This window comes from Lynx rufus, unplaced genomic scaffold (genome assembly GCF_022079265.1).
Source record: "Lynx rufus isolate CCGP_SWC_20201006 ecotype Redwood Valley unplaced genomic scaffold, mLynRuf1.p SCAF_13, whole genome shotgun sequence".
Taxonomy (NCBI): domain Eukaryota; kingdom Metazoa; phylum Chordata; class Mammalia; order Carnivora; family Felidae; genus Lynx; species Lynx rufus.
Genome location: NW_025814827.1, coordinates 25,967,394 through 25,992,501, shown reverse-complemented (window position 1 = coordinate 25,992,501; position 25,108 = coordinate 25,967,394). Strand labels below are relative to the sequence as shown.

At 41.1% G+C, this 25,108-nt stretch overlaps 2 protein-coding genes across 4 annotated transcripts in view; one reads left to right on the top strand and one right to left on the bottom strand.

Moving 5' to 3' along the window:
* The window catches only part of GALK2 (galactokinase 2), a 130,208-nt gene extending 113,136 nt beyond the window's left edge, over positions 1–17,072 (top strand). For 2 of the 3 annotated variants that reach the window (XM_047075132.1, XM_047075134.1), the window contains 2 exons: positions 3,502–3,703; positions 12,745–17,072. In XM_047075132.1, coding sequence (XP_046931088.1) covers positions 3,502–3,703; positions 12,745–12,952 — 410 coding nt within the window. In that variant the 3' untranslated portion in view covers positions 12,953–17,072. The remainder of the gene's footprint in view (positions 1–3,501; positions 3,704–12,744) is intronic. The other variant, XM_047075133.1, reaches the window with a different exon arrangement.
* Positions 13,326–25,108, bottom strand: part of FAM227B (family with sequence similarity 227 member B) — a 198,874-nt gene continuing 187,091 nt past the window's right edge. Inside the window, exons 13-16 of the mRNA XM_047075135.1 lie at positions 20,693–20,770; positions 19,783–19,857; positions 16,251–16,320; positions 13,326–13,445 (exon numbers count right to left, since the gene is read on the bottom strand). Coding sequence (XP_046931091.1) covers positions 13,326–13,445; positions 16,251–16,320; positions 19,783–19,857; positions 20,693–20,770 — 343 coding nt within the window. The remainder of the gene's footprint in view (positions 13,446–16,250; positions 16,321–19,782; positions 19,858–20,692; positions 20,771–25,108) is intronic.

Here is a 25,108-nt window from a genome sequence, read left to right as displayed (position 1 = left end):
GAAGTAGCTCAGAGGCAAAAACTGAAACATACAGAATCCTCAAGCTAGTATTTTAAACATTTTGTTTCAACCTTAGTTTTAAAAAAGAACAATCTTAAACTGCAGTTGCTAAAGTCACTTCCTTCCTATCAAAATGTAAATTCAGGGGCGCCTGGGTGGCTCAGTCGGTTGGTTAAGCGTCCAACTTCGGCTCAGGTCATGATCTCACAGTTCGTCAGTTCAAGCCCCGCATCATGCTCTGTGCTGACAGCTCAGAGCCTGGAGCCTGCTTCAGATTCTGTGTCTCCCCCTCTCTCTGCCCTTCCCCTGCTCATTCTCTGTCTCTCTCCCAAAAATAAATTAAAAAATAAATAAATATTCAAAATGTAAATTCAACAACCTGGATTATATTAACATATATAAAATATTGGAACTGTCTCAGGCACATGCTTGCCAATCAATGGCCTGTCTTCTTCCTTCTCTGTTCAGAGATTTTGAGCAGCTGTTACTATTAAATCTACCTGTGCTGTTTCTTCAGACAGTGTGTTTTTGCTGACAGTATGTTCCAGTACTGGATATTGGTAAGATTTTCTTATCTTGGGATATTTTGATATCTCGACCATGAAATAAGTTGAACTTATTGATGGATATAATAACTTCACATTGCAGTGTGGACTACTGGTGGAACAAAACATGTTGTGTTTTTATTCCCACCTATATTTAACTTGTAAGTTCTCTTTTTCCTTATTTTTCATCCACTTGGTGTCAGTTGTAGATTCCGTAGCAAAGGGTGTCTTGCTGTCCCCTTTCTTCAGCCTCAACACTTTAGTAAGCTGTGAGTATTGGCACCTCATTTATTATGATTATGATTATTAAGCAACAATGCCTATGTGGAGATATCTTAACTTAGAATTAGTGTTAAAAATAAAGTCCTAATTGTAACAGTGAACACCCACTGAGCTCCTGTCCTATAACACATTATTGAAAGTGCTCTGGGATGAAATGTTGCACTGGTGGAATGCATGGGACTAGAAGACCTGCTTTCTGTCTTCAGCAGTGCATGAACTTTGTGGACATAGGAGAAACAGTTACCGTGAAAAGGGTTTGGCAAGCACAAGCGAGTGCCATGGACTGCAAGAGTGGTATAGAGTCAAGAGATTCTTTCCAGCTGGGGCCAGCATGGCTTCCTGAGCATAAAAAAATTTGAACTGAACCTTCAGAAACAGGTTAAATTTTGGCAGAGAGAGAAAGGGAAGGAAACTATTTCTGTGTGGTAAATGAGTATCCTCAGGAGCCAGGAGTCTTTGGGTAACTGTAAGTAAGAGAGTTTGGCTGGACGGAGGACCTCCTATTGGGACCCAGCATGCTGAGGGCAGGAATCTGGATTATAGGAAGCACTGGCCAGGCAGTAAAGGTTTGGGGCAGTAACATGAGTAAGGCTGTGTGTTAGGAGCTCCGTCTGGCTGTGTTGGCCTCAAGATAGGTTGCACGAAGGAGACATCAAGACAGGGAAATCAATTTGGAAACCACTGCAGAATAGTTCAAGTGGGAAAAGGAGTAAAAATGTACATTTGGGTAATGACAGCAGAAATAGAAAGGAGGCATGATTACCAGACATGTTGCAAAAGAACTGACTAGATCTGATGAATGAATTTAAGTCCTCTTTGAAAGAGAACGGGAAAATGCAAGCTGTTAACTGTAAGTTGAGTCATACTTCATATGACTCAATTGAGAATGTTTGAAAGAAAACTTTTCATTTTTTGCTTATTTATAGAAAGGTAGCCCCACCCTTGTAATTATTAAACTTTACACAATCCTAAGAAGGGCTGTTTACTTCCTCCAGCCTTGGCTGCCTTTTTATCCATCCCTAAGAATTAGGAGGACGGTGCTGTGGAGAGGGAGGAAATGTAACCTGAAACTTTACTAAAATATGTTGGTTCATAAATGAAACGTGAAAGCACCTCCGAAAAAGTAGTAATAGTCTAGGGGGAGGAACCTGGAGGTCAATGCTGGAGGATCAAGTCATGTAGAGAAAAGGCTCTCTTGAGAGGATGTTCAGTGTCTTTCAGTGGAGTAGCAGAGCCCCCTGCAAGGAGGGAGCTGGGGAATAAATCCTCTGTCCTACTTTCTTCCTTCCCATTTCTTGATCTCCCTTTCTCCAGTCTAGATGGCAAGGGAACCCACTGGTGTAATCATACAGGTCAGCCTCCTGAGGCAGAGAAGTGGGGTAGAGAAGAGGAGAGAGTAGAACTGGGGGTGCAGACAAAAGGGAACAGTCACAGCACACTCTTTACAACATATAACAATATGGGGGGGGTGCTTGGAAGAAGATCTTCATAGAATCATAAAATGTTAGACCTGGAAGGATCCTGAGAAGTAATTCTCAACCTCATTTTAGAGATGGGGAAATAGAACCCTATAGGGGTAGCAACTGGGTACAGTTAATTGTCACAGAGCTGAAAAGAAAGGACAGACCTTTTGATGTGCAGCCCTGGATCTTTCCAGTTGGCTAGGTAGCTTCCATATAATCACAAATTCGTCAGGTCCATGGCACAAGCTCAGCCACTCTGCAAGGTGGCTTTGAGAGAGAGAGAGGGTGTGTGGGAGAGGCAGAGGGAGAGAGAGAATCCTAAGCAGGCCCCATGCCCTAAGTGCAGAGCCTGGTGTGGCGCTTGATCCCACGAACTGTGAGATCATGACCTGAGCTGGAATTGAGAGTTGGACACTTAAGTGACTGAGCCACCCAGGCACCCCTAGATTCTAAGTTTTAATGGCAATAATATTTTTTAATGGATATAACATAGTTTTTTAAATGTTTCCTATTATTGGACATTTGTTTCTATATTTTCTGTTGCTATACATATATGTGTGTGCGTGTGTATGTGTGTGTGTATGGGTACACATACACATGTACACATATATACATATACAAATACTTGTACTTATCTCTAGGATACATTTTCATAAATAGAATTGCCAGCATAAGCATTTTCAGTGGTCCTTTCTGGTGGGTCACAGTAGAAAGAATATGGCCCTGGGATCAGACATCCTGATCAATATTCTGCTTCTCCAGTTTCCGGATATGTGACCTTAGGCTCAGTCTGCTCGGCCTCATTCTCTTACCTGTTAACCAGGGATCATACTGCCACCCACACCCCCCTCCCTCCCCAGTGCTCTGAGGAGAACTACATGAAGACCGTGCCTTTAAAGTGGCTGAAACATAGGGAGTGCTCAGTACATGTTAGCTCCTTGCTCCTATGGGATGAGTTAGTTTGCACGCATGTGTGTGCACATGGCTGGGTGTGTAGAATGAAGGGAAAAAATAGAAGACTGTAGTCACTATAAAGAAAAAAGTAAAATTGACTTGAAAAGAGACAAATTTAGACCGTGAAGATTTCTTTCATGGTCTTGATGGTATTGATAATGAAGATAGAAACGGAAGTCCTCAATGACTGTTTTTCTTTGCACTGGGCTGTCCAGTAAACACTTCTAACCTTGTTCCCTGTCCTCTCCCTTCCTAAGTGCTCATCTTCAAACTCTACCAGCGGGCAAAGCACGTGTACAGCGAGGCTGCTCGGGTGCTCCAGTTTAAGAAGATATGTGAAGAAGCACCTGACAACACGGTCCAGCTGCTGGGGGACTTAATGAACCAGAGCCACGTGAGCTGCCGGGACATGTATGAGTGCAGCTGCCCTGAACTGGACCAGCTGGTGGACATCTGTCGGTGAGCCTGGGACAGCAGCATGGGGGGGGCTGTGGGACACGGCCATGGAAACTGTTGAAATGAATGAAAAAAAATGCAATATTTTCATAACCTTCTAAATGAAAGGGGATCCTTCCCCACTTCCTATCTGAGGTGTTGTCTATGATACAGAGCTGAACTCGTTCCCTCCTAAATATCTGTAGGAGAAATATTGGAGACCTGACTCCAATAGCTTTATGAATCAGTTCTTTGGAATCAGTTCTTCACAATGCCTTTCCATCTTCGGATGATTAGGTATTTCAGGGAGCTTTTCTTAGCCATGGCCCTGCTGTTACTTTCTCATCATATTTTAATCAATGGTATATCCACTACAATGGGGGCCCTGCCAGCATCTCCTGTTTGGTGTCTTAAGTGTAGTAGATTTTTTCAAAGGAAGGGAGAAAACAGAAAAAGGCCCTCAGACCTGATAGTGTATTTGGGGGCAGGGGAGGTTGCTGAAGGAATTACTCAGAAAGCTTTCCAGATTTAGGTTAAGCAATTTGGAGAAATGAGGACTTGATGAAAGCCTGGCTTATAAATGGTTGGTTGAGACAGAAATGTAAAGGGGAAAACTCTTTCACAAAGCCTGAGAACAGCTTCCTTATAATTGTTAGAGAATGGGGATAATAGAGTAGAATGGTCACTTTACCCAGAAGGGATTTCATTGACCTTGGGAGGACTGAAAGGGAAATTGGGAGAACTCTCAAATGGCTACATGTTATTTCCACTGTGAGAAGATAATGCAGAACTGCCTGCAATTAGTAATGAAAACAAAATTAACCACTTGGCGCCTATGGCTTGCCTCATTCATTACCACACTTCCAGCCTGAAAAGTTTAAATCACCTAGCTCCACTGATCACAGATGGCATGTGTAACCCAACTTGTAGAGAGACTTGAACATAACATTGATGAGAATCACTCTGCTGACGTCAGAGTTTGCTCACTAATTGCCAAAATGCCTTCCAGAGCTTGTTCCACTATAAGTGCTCTTTTCTGAAAATATCAAGGGCCCAGTAAATGGAAGGGATGAGTATTATTCAGTTCTGGAAATTAAAAGAAGTGGAATGATGTGTGCAGAAATCAGGCAGAAGTGTCTTTGCCTGGAGGGTAGTGGGGTAGTTTGACTCCCCCCTGAAAAGCGGTGAAAGGGCATTGGTCAGCCTTCTGGAATCCCCTAGTGAACCTTCTCTTCCTGGGACTGTCAACCAGCTCTCACTCTCATGGAGCCTCTCATGGAGAAAGAGGGGAGTGACAGTTAAAAATAAATTGAGTGGTAGTGGTATAAAAAAAAAATAGTGCTATGAAAAAAAAAAAAAAGAAGGGATAGAGAGTATCATGGTTGGATGGGTGACCTTTATTTTTTTTTTTTTATGGGCTCTACATGCATTTTATTTTTTTATTTTTTTCCAATATATGAAATTTATTGTCAAATTGGTTTCCATACAACACCCAGTGCTCATCCCAAAAGGTGCCCTCCTCAATACCCATCACCCACCCTCCCCTCCCTCCCACCCCCCATCAACCCTCAGTTTGTTCTCAGTTTTTAAGAGTATCTTATGCTTTGGCTCTCTCCCACTCTAACCTCTTTTTTTTTCCCTTCCCCTCCCCCATGGGTTTCTGTTAAGTTTCTCAGAATCCACATAAGAGTGAAAACATATGGTATCTATCTTTCTCTGTATGGCTTATTTCACTTAGCATAACACTCTCCAGTTTGGATGGGTGACCTTTATAGTAAGGGTTGAGGAAGGCTTCTCTGAGATGATGATGTTTGAGCGGAGACCTGAGGACATGAAGAAATGAGAATAGCAAGTGCATAGGCCCAGAGGTGGGGATGTGGCTGTCACATGTGAGGAAGAGCTGGACAACTCGTAGGCTGGAGGGCAGTAAAGGAGAGAGTAGCAGGTGATGAAGTTGGGGGGGGGGAGTGGGGAGGCACAGCACAGGGCCCTCCTAGGCCACTGGAAGGACTTTGGCTTTGGGTGTGGAAAGGTGGCAGTGGAAGTGCTAAGTGATCCCATGCAAGGCGTGCCTTGAAGGAAGATTCAAGATAATTGTTGTATGGGTGAAAGACAGGAATCAAGATGACTCCTGGGTGTTTGGCCTGAGAAAGTTTGCTTGTTTCTGTCAAAGCCACATTTTGGGAAGCGGTATTTCACATTTTGGGGGGCAGAATTCTCTCATAGTGCCATAAGGTAAGAAAGCAGGACGAGTCCTTCAAGACCTGAGCAGGCACTAGGAGGTGAAGTGATTTGAACAAGTAAATGTATTGAGTTGGTGTGAAAGGTCTGGTTCCTCATCCAGTGCTTTTGCCATGCCTCTCTCTCTCCCCTGAGTTTACTGAGATATGATTATGTTGGAATGTGGGTCATTTTCCTTTCCGGCTTTAAAACTTTAATAATGGAGGTTTGTGTTGTCCTAGTGTGCAGCATGTGAACACTGGACAAAGCCATGTTGAGCAGGGGAGGCAGTGTGTGGAGTAGGAGGACAACTGAGTTGAAGTTAAGAAGGTTGAGTTCCAGCTCTGCCACTTTTCCTTCTGAGCTCTGTGATTTTGCATTGTTGTCTTGTTTTATGATCTCCTGTATCTTTTTCTGTTCTAACCATCTATAGGTCTCTCTCTCTCTCTTTTTTTTTTTTTTTTAATGTGGTTCCAGTGAGGGATCTAATGGCTAGGTCTTAAAAGAGTTTAGAAGAGCACCTTTTATTATTATTTTTATTTGTTTTTGGAAAGTCCTTTCTTAATGCCTTGACACTCAAATTTAACACTTAAATTAACATTTACTTATTTTGTTTTAATTTATTCATTTTGAGAGAGAGAGAGCATGAGAGACAGAGAGAGAGGGAGAGAGAGAATCCCAAGCTCCCATGGTCCGCACAGAGCCCGAGGCAGGGCTCGATCTCACGAACAGGCAAGATCATGACCTGAGCCAAGATCAAGAGTCCGACAGACACTTAAATGACTGCATCACCCAGGCATCCCTAAACACTTAATTTCTCAAAGTATTTCTGTCTAGCTCATTTCCATCAGCTGCATTTCTTTTTTTTTTTAATGTTTATTTTGCAAGAGAGAGAGAGAGAGTATACGTGTGTGTGCATGGGGGTGGGCCACAGAGAGAGAGAGAGAGAGAGTCCTAAGAAGGCTCTGCTCTGTCAGCACAGAGCCTGATGCAGGGCTCAATCCCATGAACCTTGAGATCATGATCTGAGCCAAAACTAAGACTTGGACACCTAACCGACTAAGCCATCCAGGCGCCCCTGCTATGTTGCTTTTCTGAGGAAAATTCAGTTGTGTCTAGTATAAGGAGCTCATTCTCTTTTTTATGGGCTTTTTTATTTGGAAAGTCAATTGCAAACCATCAAAATTAGTTTCTACTTATTCGAGAATCATATAGGGATCGAGTTTCCCATATTGAAAGATTACCTTTTGTTGTGTTGTAAATATTGGCCAGAATAGTTGTGTGGTCCCTAAACTTCTGATTTAATTAATTTTTTCTTTGTTGTCACTGTGACCAGCAGATAGTCTCCAAATGTTCCAACTGGTTGCCAGTTACTAAAAGGCCCTACGTGGCAGAGCAACCTCCTAGGAGGACAGACTGGGGGAACAAAGTAGATGCAGTCATTGATGCCATTCCTCCCTACAGCCAGCAAATGCTTTGCCCCAGGGTATTTGTGTCCTATGTGGCACTGAAGTCTAAACTCCACTTTCAAAAGTTCTTGACACTTGTGTGTGTGTGTGTGTGTGTGTGTGTGTGTGTGTGTGTGTAAGGGGAAAGAGGAAGGAATGCAGAAGAATTAAAAAGATAGTGGTGAGATGGGGTGGTTAAAAGTGAGAGAGAAAGACGGATAATAGTTGTGGAGGGTAAATGAGTAGAAAGGTTCAAATGCAAAATGAGATGCCCTTAAGCCCTAGTTCCTCCTGAAGCTTCATGACTGTAGCACTGGGCTAGGCAGGGGAGGTGCTGGATGTGCTGGGAAGGGCCCTGGCAAGGCCTGGGCCACTGGTACCATAAAGTCAACCTCTGGTAGAGTATTCTTTTAAGAGTCACGATCATCTCCACACTTCCCTGTCCCCTTTAAAAGTGTTAACACCAGTGGGGAAGGCATGACTAAGACTGGGCAGCCTTAGATGGTTGGTTGCCTTCCTGAGACCAGACGAGGGAGGAGGGAAGCTTAAATGGGTTCAAGGAGCAACAAGGCCAAAGACAGTCTTTACTTCCAGGTCTACTTGTGACACTTTAAAATTCCTTTAGTTTTTCTGAAGGCCTGCTTGGAAACTATTTGCATGAAAACACAACTAATTGATTGAGTGAATGAAGGATTTTAATGCCTAGATACTTGGGGCACTTACATACAAGCTAAATTTTTTTTTTTAGTTTAATTTTTAAAACTTTTAATTTAATGTCCAGTTAGTCAACATATGGTGTAATATTAGTAACAGTGCAAGAGGGTTCCCCTTTCTCTGCATCCCCTCAAACACCTGTCATACAAACTGAAATCTTATTGTGATCTGAGCTAGACTATATTCAAAAGGCATCTCTAGGTAGCTAGCCTATAGGAAAATGTGTAAGAAGCTGCTATACGACCCAAGCAGAGAAAAGAGGGGGAAAAGAAAGAAAAGATCACTGACACTTGCTCTGTTTGTCAATTGAGCTTTTCACTGCTCTTTAAGAGAAAATCAGTTTAGCATTCAAAGAAAGGGCCAGGGAGGGAGAAGGAAACTACATTTATGCTGTTAAGCTGTTTATTATTTTTATTAAACTAATGTTAGAAAACCTCAATTATGTGAAACAAAGTATAATAGTGAGAGAATAAGATGAAACTTGCCCAATTATAAAATAATTCTTCTAAATGAACAAAATGTAAATTTTAAGAAACAGCTAAATTTTAAAGTAGGATTCGTTGAGAAACACAAAGCAATTTTCAAACCAAGTCAGTTATATATGAGATAGCTCATTTGTTATCAATTTTCCTGGTTATACTTAAGAAAAAATAGTTAATGTCTTTTATTTCTGTTTTGACACTTGCTGAAATTAGAGACCTCATTGCTGCATCATTGCCAAAGCTATTAAGGGAAATGAATGACAAATGTTAATAGGCTAACAAAGATTACAAAAGTTAATTTGCTGTCTTCCTCAGAAATCTTTTCAAACTTTACTCCATGGCTATGCTGCTCCGCCTTTTGCACCCATTCTCCTGAGCAGGTCAGGGGAGAATGAAGTGTAAACTCCTATTTGTATGTTTCCTTCCCCATGATCTTGAGGCTAATCTTTACACTCTACCAAATAAAGGGACAAGGCCCTTTCCACTGCGCTTAGGGGCTCACTTCTCTTTGGGCCCCTGTCTTCCGCTTACTGTCCTCTCCACCCCCCTAACCCTGTGTGTATATATATATATATATATATATATATATATATATGCCCTTTGCAGAAACCAGCTCATCTTTCAGGGCCTTTAGTAGCTTACGTTTCTCAAACAGACTTGTAGTTACATTTTCTTATACTTTCTCATTTGAACAGTATTTGAAGTCTGTGGTTTCTTGAATCTAAAGCAATCTGAGTGTTTCTAACTTGGCTGCAAAAGTCATAGAAATTCTTCTGGAAGTTCTGTTTTCCTGAGATTCTAGCTGGAAGATTCTAGGCTTTAGAGCAGAAGCTAGAAGGCTTTCCAGATATAAGATATATTACTGACAGGTTATATTTATATATAATATATATATGTGAGCTGTCTCACATATAATTAAAAGTTGTTTTACATACTTCAAGAAATTCTTTTTTAAAATTTAGCCATTTCGAGGGGCACCTGGGTAGCTCAGTCAGTTAAGCGTCCAACTTTGGCTCAGGTCATGATCTCATGGTTAGTGAGTTCAAGCCCCATGTTGGGTTCTGTGCTGACAGCTTGGAGCCTGAAGCCTGCTTCGGATTCTGTGTCTCCCTCTGTCTCTGCCCCTTCCCTGCTTGTGCTCTCTCTCTCAAAAATAAATAAATAAACTTTAAAAATAAAAATAAATAAAATTTAGCCATCTCTTAAAAAATGCATTTTGTTCATTCAAAATGATATTTTATAATTGGGTGGACATTATCTCTTCATTATTGTACTCTGTTTCACATAATTGAAGTTTTCTAACATTGATTTAATAAAAAAATAAACAGACTGGGTATATATTTTGATATTTTAAAACAAGTGTAATAATCTCAACAGCTATTTATTACAACCTACCAAATGTCTAGAATTGTGCTGGGCTGGGCCTGGAGAGATATAACCTCTCCCTTAATTCAAAATATTCTGAATTAATTTAATACCCATTTGTATAATATACAAGTATTTTGAAATAAATAAAATTGAATTGAAATACGAGGCACAATCCCTTCTTTCCTTCTTTGTAGCAAGGCTATGTTTACTGGATCTCCCTCCACCCTCCCCCCACCTCCACCCCCACCACGCCCTGCTTTTTTCTGTGCCTTGTATCTTAGTAGGTGCTTTATGGTCCAATCAGCTCATTTAAAGTAGGAAATTTTAGCCAGGCTATATTGGATGCCTGGAAAGTTAGTTATATGATTACTTTTCAGCGATAAAAGGATCAAAGGGAGTATTCTATAATCTGCCTAACTCCTCTCGCCTTTGTTTCGTAGATCATACTAATAAAGGCAAAGGCTGCTTTGGTTGTTTTGACCAACCCTTCCACATTATTTCCCAATCTGGTCACCACAAAGGAGTGGTATTTGGGGGATTCTAGGGTTTTGGTGTTCATAACTCTTGTATTGCTCTCTGATGTGCAATAGCTCAGAATCTATATTTTTAATGTCTTAGTGTTCTCTTAGGAAGAACAAGTCTTGCCTTCTTTTTCTTTCCTAATATAAAGCTTATATTGGTCTCCTAACTTTTGGATTTTTCCCTGAATTTCTATGGCATATGCCAAAGGGCATATTAAGCACCAGTTTAGAACACTGCAGACAGGACCTCTGCCTCTGTGAGTATATATAGCTGGGCAGGCTGCAGACCAGGTACTCGGGCGGCCCCCTGATTTGTGATCACAAGTGCCATTGACTCAAGGGCAGAAGGCTATTTATAATAATAGCATTTATCATTTTCTGTTTGGGAAATTTGAGCCCTGATGACTTCATATCATGTGGCTGATGCAACCCAGTCCATTTTCATCTGCAGCAGGCAGGGTGGTGCCAGAGCAGCTCTGGGGACTCAAAAGTGAATATATTTGCCTAGAAATACTTCTAGTTTCTGCTTTCTGGAAAGTGGCAGGATACTGAGGAAAATACACCCTTTGGCACAATTCCTATTGGTTTTGTAACCAGTTAGAAACAATACTCAGTTTGCTTTAGATTCAGTTTTGAAACAACAGCTTTCAAAAACTTTTCGGATGAAAAGATGTAAGAAAACATGTCTGAAGTCCATTGAAGACCATAAAAGACCTGGTTGATTTAAGTCCAGCACAGTGGCATAGTCTGGATCTTAGAGAATCATGTAAGAGGCACCCTGTTGTTCTCTAGACCAGGCCACGGTTGGCTTCTGTGTCCCAATTTTAGGGTCTTCCAGAAATGCTTCGGTGACACCTCGGTTTTTTCAGCATCTTCCATGGGTAGCAATAGTTTGATGTCACTGCGTATCACAACTTTCTTTTTTTCTTTGTGATTGAAAAATGGCCCTTTGCCAGTCTGGGAACTCAGAATTATCCTAGAATCTCCCAGTCAGAGAAACTTTCAGCCTGGATGATAGGAGTCTGGGCTCTGTGCAGCTGCTGGGCTGTAAGCTGAATGTCTGGGGGACAGCAGGAGATGAGTAATCTTTATTTGAAAGCATTTTGTTTTCTTCCTTAAACATCTATTTTCATTTGAAAAACATATTTTAATGAATACAACAGATAATAAAAAGGAACCAATTGAGAAAATCATTGAGGGGAAAATGAATTACTGGTGTGCAATAAATCCGATGTCCTAGAGGAGGATTAATATTCTATTGATATTTTCCAGGAAGTAAAGTAGCTCATTTAGATGGAAAAAGAGAGACAAAATTGTGCTAAATTAATTATGGAGTTTTTAATCTGCTATGAATTTGGAGCAAATTTTATTAGGAAGAATTGGAAGTACATGTTAACCTTTATTATCAGGATAAATTACATCTTTAAAAAATGAGGGACTCTTGTGCTTTGTGTAGGGCCTTTCACTTGGGTATAAATCTTTGGTTGGAAGCTGGCCTGGATGATGGTGACTAAAATGACCTCTTTTTGTGTGGTGGTTTAAATAGTGGTTTCCATCCGGGTCACACATTTTGGCTGATGGTAAATTCTGAGTTCAGCTGTCAGAGTAGTTCCCAAAGGTTCAAGGAAGATGCGTTTGGACTTGTAGAGGCCACCTTCCATTTTTGTGGAAACGTCTGTATAGCTTCCCATTAGGTTTTAAATAGACAGACTGGTCTAGAGTTTAATAACATGTTCCTTCTTGATAAATTTATTCAACGCAAACCCAGGCTGTCTGTTCTAGGGGACTGATACTTTTATGGGGAACAGCCAAGTCTTACAAACACACCTTAAATGACTACTAGAGAAAGCCCTCACTTGTATAAGACTTGCAATTTACATTTTGATTTGACTTCATTTGGAGCCACCTTCTGATTCATACTGTTGATCATGTCTGCTGTCTCTTTTCCTTTTACTCCCTCCTCTTCATCACCTGTAAGCTTGCCACATACAACTCTTCAATTGGTGACTTTATAGAATCAAGACTTTATAGTGGATTATTGCCAGCTTTCACCAAACAGGAATAATGCTAACTTTTACTACCTAGAGAAAAAACCATGGGCTAGTTTTAGATAAAATTAAATTTCAAATCACCTTCTGAAACAGTGTACATTCCTTCATGTCCTAAAATGTTTGGCAACACTTAACTACCCCTTGATCCCCCCAAAAAAACCCCACACATATTCTCTCCTCAGGCTGTGTGTTCTAGAAGCACCAGGCAAACCACTCTTACTTTCTTTTACAGGTTCTAATTTTTTTTTCTCATTGTTTTAGGAAGTTTGGGGCTCAAGGGTCACGACTCACTGGAGCAGGATGGGGAGGCTGTACAGTATCAATTGTACCTGCTGACAAGCTGTCCAGCTTCCTAGCAAATGTGCACGAAGCTTATTACCAGAGGAGCGACCGAAACTTAACATTCGAGAAGCAGAGTTTGTTTGCTACCAAACCTGGGGGTGGGGCTTTGGTTTTCCTTGAGGCCTAAACAATGTAAAAAATCTCAGAGAAACTATTTAGGGCATTTAGGAACTGGCAGAACTTCTTATGCCACAGTAAATTAATCCTCTTTCTGTTTTGTATTATGATGAACGGTTGCTATTATCAAGATGTATTTCCAAAGAAACGGTTGAAAGCTCTCTATGCTTCATAATGATTATTTTTCCATCTTAAACTATGTTTTCTACCAATAAGAGCCAAAATTATGCTTGGGCAGATCTTTTAAGGATGATTTACTGACATTTATTGATTTCAAGATTTTTAAAGATGAATTGGTAAAAGACATTTATACTGACCTCATGGATTAGACTTGAGTTAAACATGCTGCTACAATTAAAGGGATACAATTGAATTGTATATTCTTAAATACAGTCCATTTCTGGTTTCTCTTGACACTCTTCTTCTTCACAGTTGTAGTCTTCTGTTGATGTTGATGATGAGAGTGATGCCAGAAACTCTCTCTCAGTTCGAGCTTCAGAACGCTATTAAAATAATCATAATGAAAGACTCACAAATTTTCCTGGATACTTGAATGTGAGGTTACTACACTCACTAATTATCAAGACGAGAAGAATTACCTTTTTTTTTTGGCCAAGATGGATTTAGGCTCATTTACTTTTTAAAAGCTATGTGATATCACATAAACAATCACTTTCAATTCTTTCAGCCCTCAGCTGTCTCTGTCACTTAAAATAGAGAAACTTACATAAAAGACACTCTACACCTTACCTCTATTCACACTAAAGTAGTTATCTGGATGATAATTCAGATAATTCAATTTGTTCATAGAATTTACTTTCTTCCCACTTTATGCTACCTCTTCTCAAATGCCTCTCTGATCCACAGGGCACGCTTACTTGCTCTGGGAAACCCCATCCATGCCTCACAACCCTTTGGGGTGTGTCTAGCAGGTCTCATTTGTATGTGTGGAACAGTGTAGGACAGTTATGCAGGTATGTGGGTAAGAGTGGGTTCTGGGGTTGAGTAGGGGTGTTGGTGAGTCCTTATGTGTTCATCAAAAGTGGGCAGAAATGTTTAGCCATGTGGTGATGGTAAGTGAATGGCTTTCTCACAAGAAGGTCTTCCTGAATTATATGAAGATTTAACCCAGAAAGTAATTTGCTGCTATAACCAGATAATTGAGACAGCAGCAGTCTTATGGCATAAATTATCCAGAAAATTATCACACTTTCGTATTATTTGATGACTGTTTTGCTCATTAATGTGCATCTTAAACACTAGACATCATCATCTTGAATCTCAGTTTTGGAGAGTCTGAGGCAAAGCTAGTTTTAATATTTCTCAAAGGACAACAGTCCTATTTAAAGGACTCGGAAATCCATTCTATTCTAAAATAAACTGCAGGTGCATTTTCATCTTGAAAGAAAGGTAAACACTTGAGAAAGCTTAAGTCAAATATGTTGAATGAATTTTGAGTTTTTAAACACCCAATAATCCAAAATCTGAAATGATTTAAAATTAGAATTCTTTGTTTTTTAATACTATTCCATTTTCCACAGAAGATCTGTGGTTGGTACATAATGACTTAAAGATACCTGGATTACTATAAAAAAAAAAAAAAGTGGTACTTTCCGTTGCTTTGCTATTCTATTTAAACTTTTCATCATGAGGTTCCTTCTTGCAGTACGTGACTAAAAACTTCCATTGTGCCCTCTGCTTTGGAAGACACAGTTGTTCTAAGCCAGGGATCTACTCTTGTCTTGGTGTCTGGCTTGAAGAAAAGAACTAGTTTTCAATCAAACCATCACCAAGTGTCATTCTAGAAATTATGAGAGATTTCAACCTTTTCTGGAGAGGATGGGTCTAGGGCAACTGGAAAAAAGCTTTATGAAGAAGATGGAATTTGAGCAGGGCCCTAAAGAATGAGTCGAATATGAAAGCTGGGGAGCAGGCACTGCAGATGAGTGAATGTATGAGTATGGGCAAATAAACATGGTGTGTCTGGACACCTCGGTTTGTTTGCCCTGGGATACAGTGGAGGATAAGATAGGTTACGCTGGCTGGAGGTAGCTTTTGAAGAGCTCTAAGTCTAGCATTTAGATGAGGGGTTGCCAACCAGTAGCCCACAGGCCACATCTGGTTTGCAGATACATTTAGTTTGGCCCCCAAGTATTTAAAAACTTGGGGTTCTCATCAGAAATTTTATAGGAGAATCTGGATTATGGATGGTGAAAGATCTGATTATCCCCTGCCCTCCATTCCTGGGGGTGGGGGGCAGACAGTGAACTTAAGCTGAGGTATAGCTGCTTTGTTTAGATGATGTTGGACTCTTCAGTGTGCTACAGTTTCCAAAACTTGTAGTTTCCCTGATACTCGGCCCATGTACCATTTACCAGCTGAGGTCACCTGCCCTTCACCAGCACACTGGCACAGTGGCTTTCTTACACTAAATAATTCTCTGTACCCATGTCTCTAGCCGTAGTAGTTAGGGGAGACCAAGAAAAATGGGAGAAAGAATTTTTTTTGGAAGTAAAGAATAGTCCTATTTGTTTAATATTAAACATGCAGGTGTTCTACTCCCTTCTCTCACCTTTCTGGCTCATATAGAAATTTCATTAGATGATCTACTCTCTGTTTTTGACGTTACACTAGTGGCCAGTGAGGACTGTTCTCGAAGACATGCTAAAAATAAAAAGCTCTCTCCTATTCCTGACCTCAGCTGGCTCAACCTTCAGATTTATTGCACCCTTTTCTCTACATGTCCTTGCCTGCTGGAAGGGAAGAGGAACCTTCAGATTTAACAGAAGTGCCCATAATTTAAGGAGGAGCCAAAGAGGGGGGGACAAAGAAAACTGGAAAGACAGAGCAGGCTCCTTTTTTTTCTTTCTTTCTTTCTCACACTTGAGTCCTGTTTAGAACCTTATAATTTCTGTCTTATGTTGAGGGCAGGGACCATTCATCTAACGCATTCATTGGAATCCAATGTATTATTGTTGAATTATTAATGGGAAATAAAATATGACTGCAAACACTGATAAATTTTCTATTAATTTGAAATTTTGACTGCATTTGGAGGTCTTCAGTTGCATGAACTGTCCATGGTCAGAAGCAAGGGATGAGGATAAGTGGGCATGAGGTTGTCACTAATATGTAAAACAGAGATGATCTTAAATGTGCATGCAGATGATTAAATTAAAATAGCGTATTCTACCTTGTCACTCACTGTAACTTGGATGTGAAACCATGCAGTGCTATTGAATATTGTCCAGTCCAATTAAGACAAGGTAGAGAGAGAATTCTCAACTATTTTCAAAAAGGAAACATACCAGTTTATGTAGGAACTTGTCAAAGTCATTCTTAGCTTCATAGGGTTTCTTGGTAGCCTTCGCCTGGAGTCTAATCAAAAAATTTTTAAAAAATCAGTAGCCAAACTAATTGTTTTATACTGACACCAACTAAGAGCCAACATTTACACAAAACTTAATATTCTGGGCATCTGCTGGCATTTTACATATATTCATTCAGTTATTCTTATGAAGTAGGCACTACTGTCACCCAGTATTATAAATGATGAAAAAGGCTCAGGTTCAGTAACCTTTCCCCCCAGTCCTCCAGCTAGCACGTCATACAGGATGTGAACCCAAGCAGTGTGACTTGAGCCTTCAGTTCAACCACTGTGTGCCACTGCTCCCCAGGAGTGAAGCATTCTCTTCATGAGATGGTTTACACAGTATTTGCTGAACTGACTTCACTCTCCCGGCTCCAGTGCAGACTTTAGGGGCGTCAGTGGGGAGGGAAGAATAAGAGGAACTGGCAGGGAGAGATCTGGGGGGAAAGAGCGGTGGAAAAGGCTAAAGCGTGAGGGTGCTCACTGGACTGGAAGCCCATGGAGGCAGGAATCCAAGAATCTATCATGATTTTTGTCACCAAGTACTCATTTAAGAAATACTTATGAAGGAGTTGAATAGCTGAATTTAGGAGACTGCAGAAACCTTTCCAGACATCTATGGATGAGGGGAGAGGCAGAGCTGAGCTAGGCTAGGCCAGGATGGGTAAGAACTTGGGACAAGGGAGAAACATTAGCAAGAGAAACACAGCAGACAGAAAGGAAAATGAAAAGGGATAGATGGCTATTAATTTCACAGCAATTTTCAAGGGAGACATTCTAAATGATTTTTTTCCTCCATGGAATTTGTAGGAAGAAAACATTCTGAAAATTCCAATATACTTTGCTAAAGCATAAAGTTTGGGTTAGCCCACCCCCCACAAGGCTGCCTCTAGGTTTTTTTTTAGCACTTGGCATAGGGCACCCGGGACGGCACAGCAGGGCTACCTCTTAGGGTCTCCTGCATTAGAGCCACGCGACCAACAAATGCCTCCTCAAGTATTCTCTGCTTTATCTCTGTCCATTTTATCTCCCCAACTGGCTTTTCTCTTCACTTATTATTCCCCTCTGGGTCTGTTCTCTCCTGCTTTCCTCAAATCTGGCTCTCACAGCTTGGGTCTCTTTCTCACAGTCCTAACCACACTCCAGAATATCCCTGCTGCCCTTTCTCAGTAACACCCTTAGAATCTCCCTCAGGTGCCAGTCATACTCAATTCTGGTTCACCTCACTTTGTTAAAATCAAGCCATCTTCCAACTCACCCTTTTAATTTGCAGTGTCCTGTTCCTTTTTTAAAAATAACACTTTTATTGACATATGTCTCATACCATTAAATTCACCGTTTTAAAGTGTATAATTCAGGGGCGACTGGGTGGCTCAGTCGGGTAAGCGTCTGACTGGTCTGAAGCGTCTTGTGGTTTGTGAGTTCGAGCCCCGTGTCGGGCTCTGTGCTGACAGCTCAGAGCCTGGAGCCTGCTTCAGATTGTGTCTCTCCCTCTCTCTGCCCCTATCCCACTTGTACTCTGTCTCTCCCTGTCTCTCAAAAATAAATAAAAACGTTAAAAAAATTTTTAAGTGTACAATTCAGTGCTTTTTTAGGACACTCACAATTTTGCATCATCCCCACTACCTAACCTCCATTTTTCTGTTTGCCTTTCCTTTCTTCTCCATGAGTATCTCTTTCGAAGATTACAGATATACTTGTATGCTGTGCCTACAGATTTAATAGGCATATGAGATTTATATACACAACTGAATATTTCCCCTTTAATTTCTCCAACTGTTATGGAACCTGGTCGGATCACCCGGCAGAAGAACCAACCGGCACATGGCGATCTTGGAAGGCAGGTGGTTTATTTTACACCAGCAGGCTCAGAGGAGATCACTCTCCTGAGGTCTGAGCCCCAAGCTTAAGCAGAGGGAACAATTTATAGTTTGTACTTCCGCATTCCCCATTAGTAATTTGGTGCGCTGGGCAAGTGGGGTAGGAAGAAGAACCTGGAAGGGGAATTTCCCTAGCAGTCCTGTCGGCCATCTTATAACAGATTTTTCCCTATCACAACAATGTCCCATTGCATAAAACATATCTGAGTGCTTCTTGCAAATTGCTGTGACTGTTCTACATTCTTCTGTATATTCTCAGTGATGAGAAATCCCATCCCATACAGATTTGATTTGGGGGAACTTGTAAATGTCACCTGGGATCAGATCTTATAATTTAGGTATTGTGAAGGGGAAATTTGGGTGATAAGATTTTTCGTGAAAAGTGAGATAAGATTCTAAATAGGCTAGATTTTTCTCATGTGACTGGGAAACTGGCTTTTTAACTTTGATTTTATTTATTTAAGGTTTTAAGTAATTGCTACACCCGACATGGGGCTCAAACTCACAACCCTGAGATCAAGAGTTGCAAGCTCCACTAACAGGCAGCCAGGTGCCCTAAAACTGGCTTTTTTTTCTTTTATAATTTTAAAATGTTTTTTATTATTATTTAATATTTGAGAGAGAGAGAAAGACAGAAAATGTGAGTGGGGGGAAGGGCAGAGAGAGGCAGACACAGAATCCCAAACAGGCTCCATGCTCCAAGCTATCAGCAGAGCCTGACAGGGCTCAAACTCATGAGCAGTGAGATCATGACCTTAGCTGAAGACAGACACCCAACCGACTGAGCTACCCAGGCACCCCTCGCGAGAAACTAGTTTTTGTGTTTTTTTTCAATTTAAGTATAGTGTACACACAATGTAAGTTTTGGGTGTATAACACAGTGATTCGACAGCTCTGTAGGAGACTCGCAATTTAAGTTCCAAAATAGGAATTAGAAGATGAATGGCACACAGCTGTGGCTTGTCTGCAGGGCTGCACTCACCTGTCAATTTTTGGGCACGTGAGTATGCTAAAAGTTGGTTAGTCTCAATACTTTATAGTTTTCGTTTTTCTACTCAATTATAAAATAAATGTGCCCCCCAAAATGTTTGTATCTATAGCAGAAGAGGAACAAAGAACCAGCCCAAGAGAGACCAGCTAAATAGCCTGCTTTTCTAGTTTACGTCTTCCGGAGGGCAGGTCATGTTTATGGGTTTATTTTTTAATATACGAAATTTACTGTCAAATTGGCTTCCATACAACACCCAGTGCTCATCCCAAAAGATGCCCTTTTCAATACCCATCACCCACCCTCCCCACCCCACCCCCCATCAACCCTCAGTTTGTTCGGTTTTTAAGAGTCTCTTATGCTTTGGCCTTGAGCTTAAGCCCTAAAGGTGGAGGAGTAAAAGGAGATGTTTAGCAATGAAAAATTAGTAGAGTAGTTGATTCTGTAGACAAAGAAACTTATTCAGATGGACAGTTAAGGAGAAAATCTCTTTGCAGACACCTGAGTTAATGTATTTTTAAATAAACCTATCGTAGCTTTATGTAATACACTTGTTCAATTAAAATGTTTTTAAGCACTAGAAAGTTGAGTAAGGAACAAACCTATCAAGCTCCTTGTCAATTCTTTCCTGCCGCTGTCTTAGGAGTTTTATTTCTTCATTAATTCTGTGCTTCTCTCTATAAAATCAAAATTTTGAGTTAAATTTTAAAGTAAAGCAGGCATTTCTACTTGGGAAAGAATAAATCAGCAATTTGCTGCCTTCCACATGTGAGCAAAAGCCCTTCACAGACCAGTTCTTCAACATCCCCTCCCTACGCACTACGTGGTGGGAGGACGACCCCAGCCCAGCCCCCTCCTATATATACATACCAAACGCATAACCCATGACACCTGAGTAAGGCCTGGACTCCACCTTGCTGCTTCAGCAGGGGCCCTCTTACAAAGTGTTGATGCCTGTGTGCGCGTGTGCATATGTGGTGGGGGTTGGAGGGCTGGGGGAGGTGGGAGGGAAATGGCGCCCCTCAGAAAGCAGATTTTCTACAAACTTTTGTCCTGCTCACTGGATAAGACCTACCTGGCTGCTCTTCCATTTATCTCTCTTTATTGTATTCGATTCCTTAATACTGCTCCAACTGCCACCCCTGCTCCAGGGAGCTCATCCTGCAAACAACCTTTCTGTGCTCCCAGGGCTCATCTTTGTAAATCAACAGTACTCCAGTCTCTGTTCCCTGGAGCTCTCTCCTGATCTCTCCATGCTGGGGTGCATCCCTCCAACCACAGTACAGCAAAGCTTCCTTCCTTCCTTCAACCCCCTGATACTTGCCATGGCTCCACAGCTCTGACGTACACCCTTGACACTTATTAGAAAAGAATCTCCAAATCTCTTAAGACACTCAGAAGTGACTCTCCTCACTGATAAAATAAGGAGCTTAATGCAGATGATTTCTATGATTACTTCCAGCTCACAGCACTTATGATTTTACATTTAACAACAGTTTGGCATCAACTTACATCCTAAAATCCTTTTGATTCTTTGCAAACTGTCTTTTTGCTTCTTTTATGATATCACGGTAAGTTGGAGCAGGTGGTGTGATTGGCTTATGGTTAAGGAAAGATTTGTAATTAGGAACATTTGGGAGAGTAGGACAGTATCCGTTACTGGGGGGACCAAGAGGGCCATCTCGCCCGGGCTTCCCATTCATGAAGGGTCTCAAGTGTGGACATGAATATTACGTCCAGATTTAAACTGAGAAGACAGAAAGAAGGAGGATCCATTAGACCACGTTAAACTGTGTCCCATAATCTGAACTACACCACCCACAGTGCACTCAGACTTAATAGTTTCTTAAATTCTGTGATTACCTTTTTTTGTGGTGTTTTGTGTGTGTGCCTGTGCATGCACACATGCATGTGTATGTACATTAAAAGCAGCAATTTGTTAAATTAAATATTTAAAATGTATCAAAATTTTTTAACCTATTGAAGCATTTCTTCATTTCTACATATACCAAGAACCTCAAGGTTTCTTGACTTCTGAAAGGCTCCGGAGGTGCATGGCAGTATATGTTGGTTGCCTTAGTTATTACAGGGAAGAAAGATGGTAAGTAGAAGGTGTAAGTGTGCTGTTAAAAAGCCCGGGGCTCTTGTCCCACCTGTTTCTGGTACAGCCTGTGGTTGTGCTCCTAACCCTGGTCTTAAATCCACATTCGTGCCTTAACAAAGCAGGCACTTCCCTTCTGAATTCCCTTCCCTTCAGCAATTGGCGAATGACTCCAGGAGGCAGCTCTCGGCTTGTGTTAAGAGAAGACCTTAGCCTCACTGATAAACTAGGAGCTCTTTAAACCTCTGTGATTACCAAGACACAGGGCATGAGGCTGTCCTTGTATGGCCTCCGCTCCTCCTCCTGAAACACTCTTTTCAGTATTACCTCTGTCTTTTTCTGACTGCATTATTTATGGTCTCTTTCAAGGCTGTCCTTGATGCTCATTTTAATCTTATTTATCTGGTATGAGAATGTTAGGAGCAGTCCAGTGGATTTGGTCTCCGGAGGCAGGACCACATAGGTACTTAACTTTATGACCTTAACTTCCTGAGCATTGCATCTCAGCTGAGGTATCTAGAAGGAAAAAGATGAATGGCTCCACAAGAAAGATTCTCAAAATGAACTTACATAAAATTCATGTCTTTCCTATGAAGCTCTAAACTACTCAGGAATTATCTTCAATCACTTATAATTGGAAAATCAAGGTCTTAGAATCAAGGAAAAGGTCACCTGGTTTTCTCTGCACTCAAGACTACTTTCTCAGCAATGCTAGAAGCGGTAAGTTCTCTGGGTTGGTCACAGAACCTGTTTAAGCAGGCTTTTTTTTTTTTTTTTTAATATGAAATTGATTGTCAAATTGGTTTCCATACAACACTCAGTGCTCATCCCTAAGCAGGCTTCTTAACAGCATCACTGACCATAGAGGGAAGCAGTGCTGACAGCAGAACACACTCCATCCTACCAAGCACAGAGTTTGAGAGGTGCTGGGTGATTATGTTACCCTAAAATGGATCAAAAGTCTCTGAAATAGGCTTTAGAGAAGACTATTCATTGATACGTTCCAAGTTTTCTTTCCCCCTTAATTATATCTAGGTTTTAGAATAAGATTTTCCTTCAAGAAAGAGAGGAGCCTGACTTCACTGGTTAATGTCACAATGGCATATGGTTCCTGAACTTATGGTTCCTGATGAAAAGTTCATTTGTACTGTGTAGGTGGAAATTAAATCAGTACTCTGATAGCATATGGCGTCCCCAGGAGGCAGACCAGCAACTGCATGTGCACAGGACGAATAATCATTATTGGCTTCAAAGACTTATTCAAGATACAGCCCTTTTCAAGGCACCATGAAGCAAAATTGGGAAGTCAACAAAGTGTGTTTCTTCAGTATCCTTTACTCATCTTCTCTCTTGATGCTCTTATTTCAGGACCCTCTTAGCTCTTCCTCTCTCCTTGGCTGGCACTGATGGGCCATTACCCAAAGATTGTAGAGGGAGTGCTATCCTGGAGACTGAGCTCCGGTTCTGGCACTGTGGTCAGAACTTACCATTTAAGACATGGTAGCCAAGGTAGTTAGCCAGGCTGGCCCTCTTTTTCCTTGTCTGTAAGGGATGGGGGTTTAGTTAGGTGGTCTTGTGGCTCTCTTCCTGATCTGATTTTCCATGAAATAGAATATGAGCCTATTTAATTTCAGAAGTTCAGACCCATCACTAAGGTAAGGGCAAAAGGCTAAGAGAGATGTGGGATGGAATTCGAGATTCGTAAAGGAATGAAGGAGAATTTGTTTATTAATTGGGTATGGCGGCTGGATGAGAGATAGGGAGGGGGAGAGATCAAATGTGACTAGGATAATGATGGAATTATTTTATAGAGATGGGGAAGTCTGTCATTTTGGACGATGTACTACAGGGGATGAGAAGGTATTTTAATAACGGGCATGTTCAATTAGAAACTCTCAATAAATGCAGATAGAGATCAATGGGAGTAGATATGAAAATGGAGACTCTCTTCAGAGGTGATGGTTGAAACAGTGAGAATTAATGAGACCCTGGGGAAGAATGAAGTGGGAAAAGAAAGAATCTTGATGAAGAGAGATTTTAGGGATTAGGAGTAGAAGAAGGGGAGGAGCCAGGAACTGGTATAACTAACACAGTAGCATATACCAAAGGAGAGAATCTCTTTAAGAAGGAGGAGTGACAAGTCAGTCAGTCATAAAGGTCGATTTGAAAACCAATAAACCTAATTGGGTGATACCATTACTCATTCAACAATTACTTTTTGAGCACCTGTTGTGTGCCAGGCACTCTTCTGGACCCTGGAGGTTGAGCAGTGAATAAGATATAAAGGTTTCCACTCTCATATAGCTCATATTCTAGAGCATGTACACTTTCCATAAGCCATTCACCACAAAGAAGTCAACGTATACTCAAATTAAGTCCCCTGTTTAAAGGGGGGCATAACAAGCAAATAAACTGATTAAATAGTGGTAAGTACTCTAAGGGCAGTAAAACAGTGCATGAGAAGAGAATGGCTGGGAATGTGTTTGGGGGTGCACAACATTAGCTAGAGAAGGCCTGAGTATCAGAAGAAATGGAGCTGGCCGTAACATTTGAGTAGGAGAAAGGGCAGTGTAGCTGGAGCAGAGTGAGTGAGGGCAGAGAGGTAGGAGATGAAATCAGATAGGTGGGGCTGGGTCTTCTAAGGGACTTCGTAGCTGATGGCAAAGTGCAAGAGGAAGCTGTTGGAAGCTTTTAAGCAAGGGACTTATTTGAATTATCCCTTGACTATGTGATGAATGGCTTGTGGAAAGTGGAGAAAAAGGGAGGCTCTAAAGGGGGCTTTCTCCATAGTTGAGGCGAAAGTGGTAGCCGTGCTTGGACTAGGGTGGTAACAGTGGAAACTGGATAGTTTCAAGATATGCTTTAAAGGTGGAGATGATAGAATACAAGGCTATTTTAAAATAGGTGTCCTACAGCCTAAAGATGAAATAATATTGTAGACATAGAATATAATATTATATTCCCTTTCTTTCTTTCTTTCTTTCTTTCTTTCTTTCTTTCTTTCTCCCTTTTTCTTCCTTCCTCTTTCTCTTTGTTTCTTTCCTTCCTTCCTTTTTTTTTTGACATTGGAATTTCTAACAAAATATTTGGGGCACCAAACCTGGTGGTACAGATGACAGTTTGGGGCAGGGGGTCCGGCCTGTTGGCCAGCTCTTAAATGATCTCAGGTCTAATCAATACTTGTGCAGAAGGCTGACATTGCACTTCTCCTAACAGTTTAACACCTGGGCCCAGGAAAGCGTGGTACCAACTTAAGTTAGCCTGCTTCTTGTTTAGTATACCAAACATTGTAGGTGGCTAGAGTTAACTGAAAATCCTCAAAGACACTATATTTTAGGTGGTGGTAAGGGGGTGGGGCAATAGTTGGAAATGGAGTGGAAATACAAAGAGTTAACATTTGTTGGATATCCAACATGCACTGTGATGGGATCTTTACCGTATCTCTAGAATTCTGCTTGAGATTCTTGACAAAATAAAAGGGTGACTGGCGGCTTTACTTACATGAATATAGCTCTACCCCACACAGTCTTGTTTGTTGCCTGACAGAGGGCATCCCAGGAAGCCTCTTCCTGATCAGAGCCTCATTTTGGACTGGGTTTCTGTTTTCAGTGTGCTTCTGAGGGCGGTTCATTTTACCCTGGGAGAGACATTTCATAGTGATGTAGGTTATATTTGAATAGTAGCTATTATTGAACAGCCAGCTTATCACCTGGAATTTCTTGTTTTCAACCAATTGTTCTGGCAACCTATGGTCAGAAACAGCATTGTCTTCAGAAGTTACATCCACGAGTTCTGATCACACTGTACAAATTACCTTGTCTTCAGGG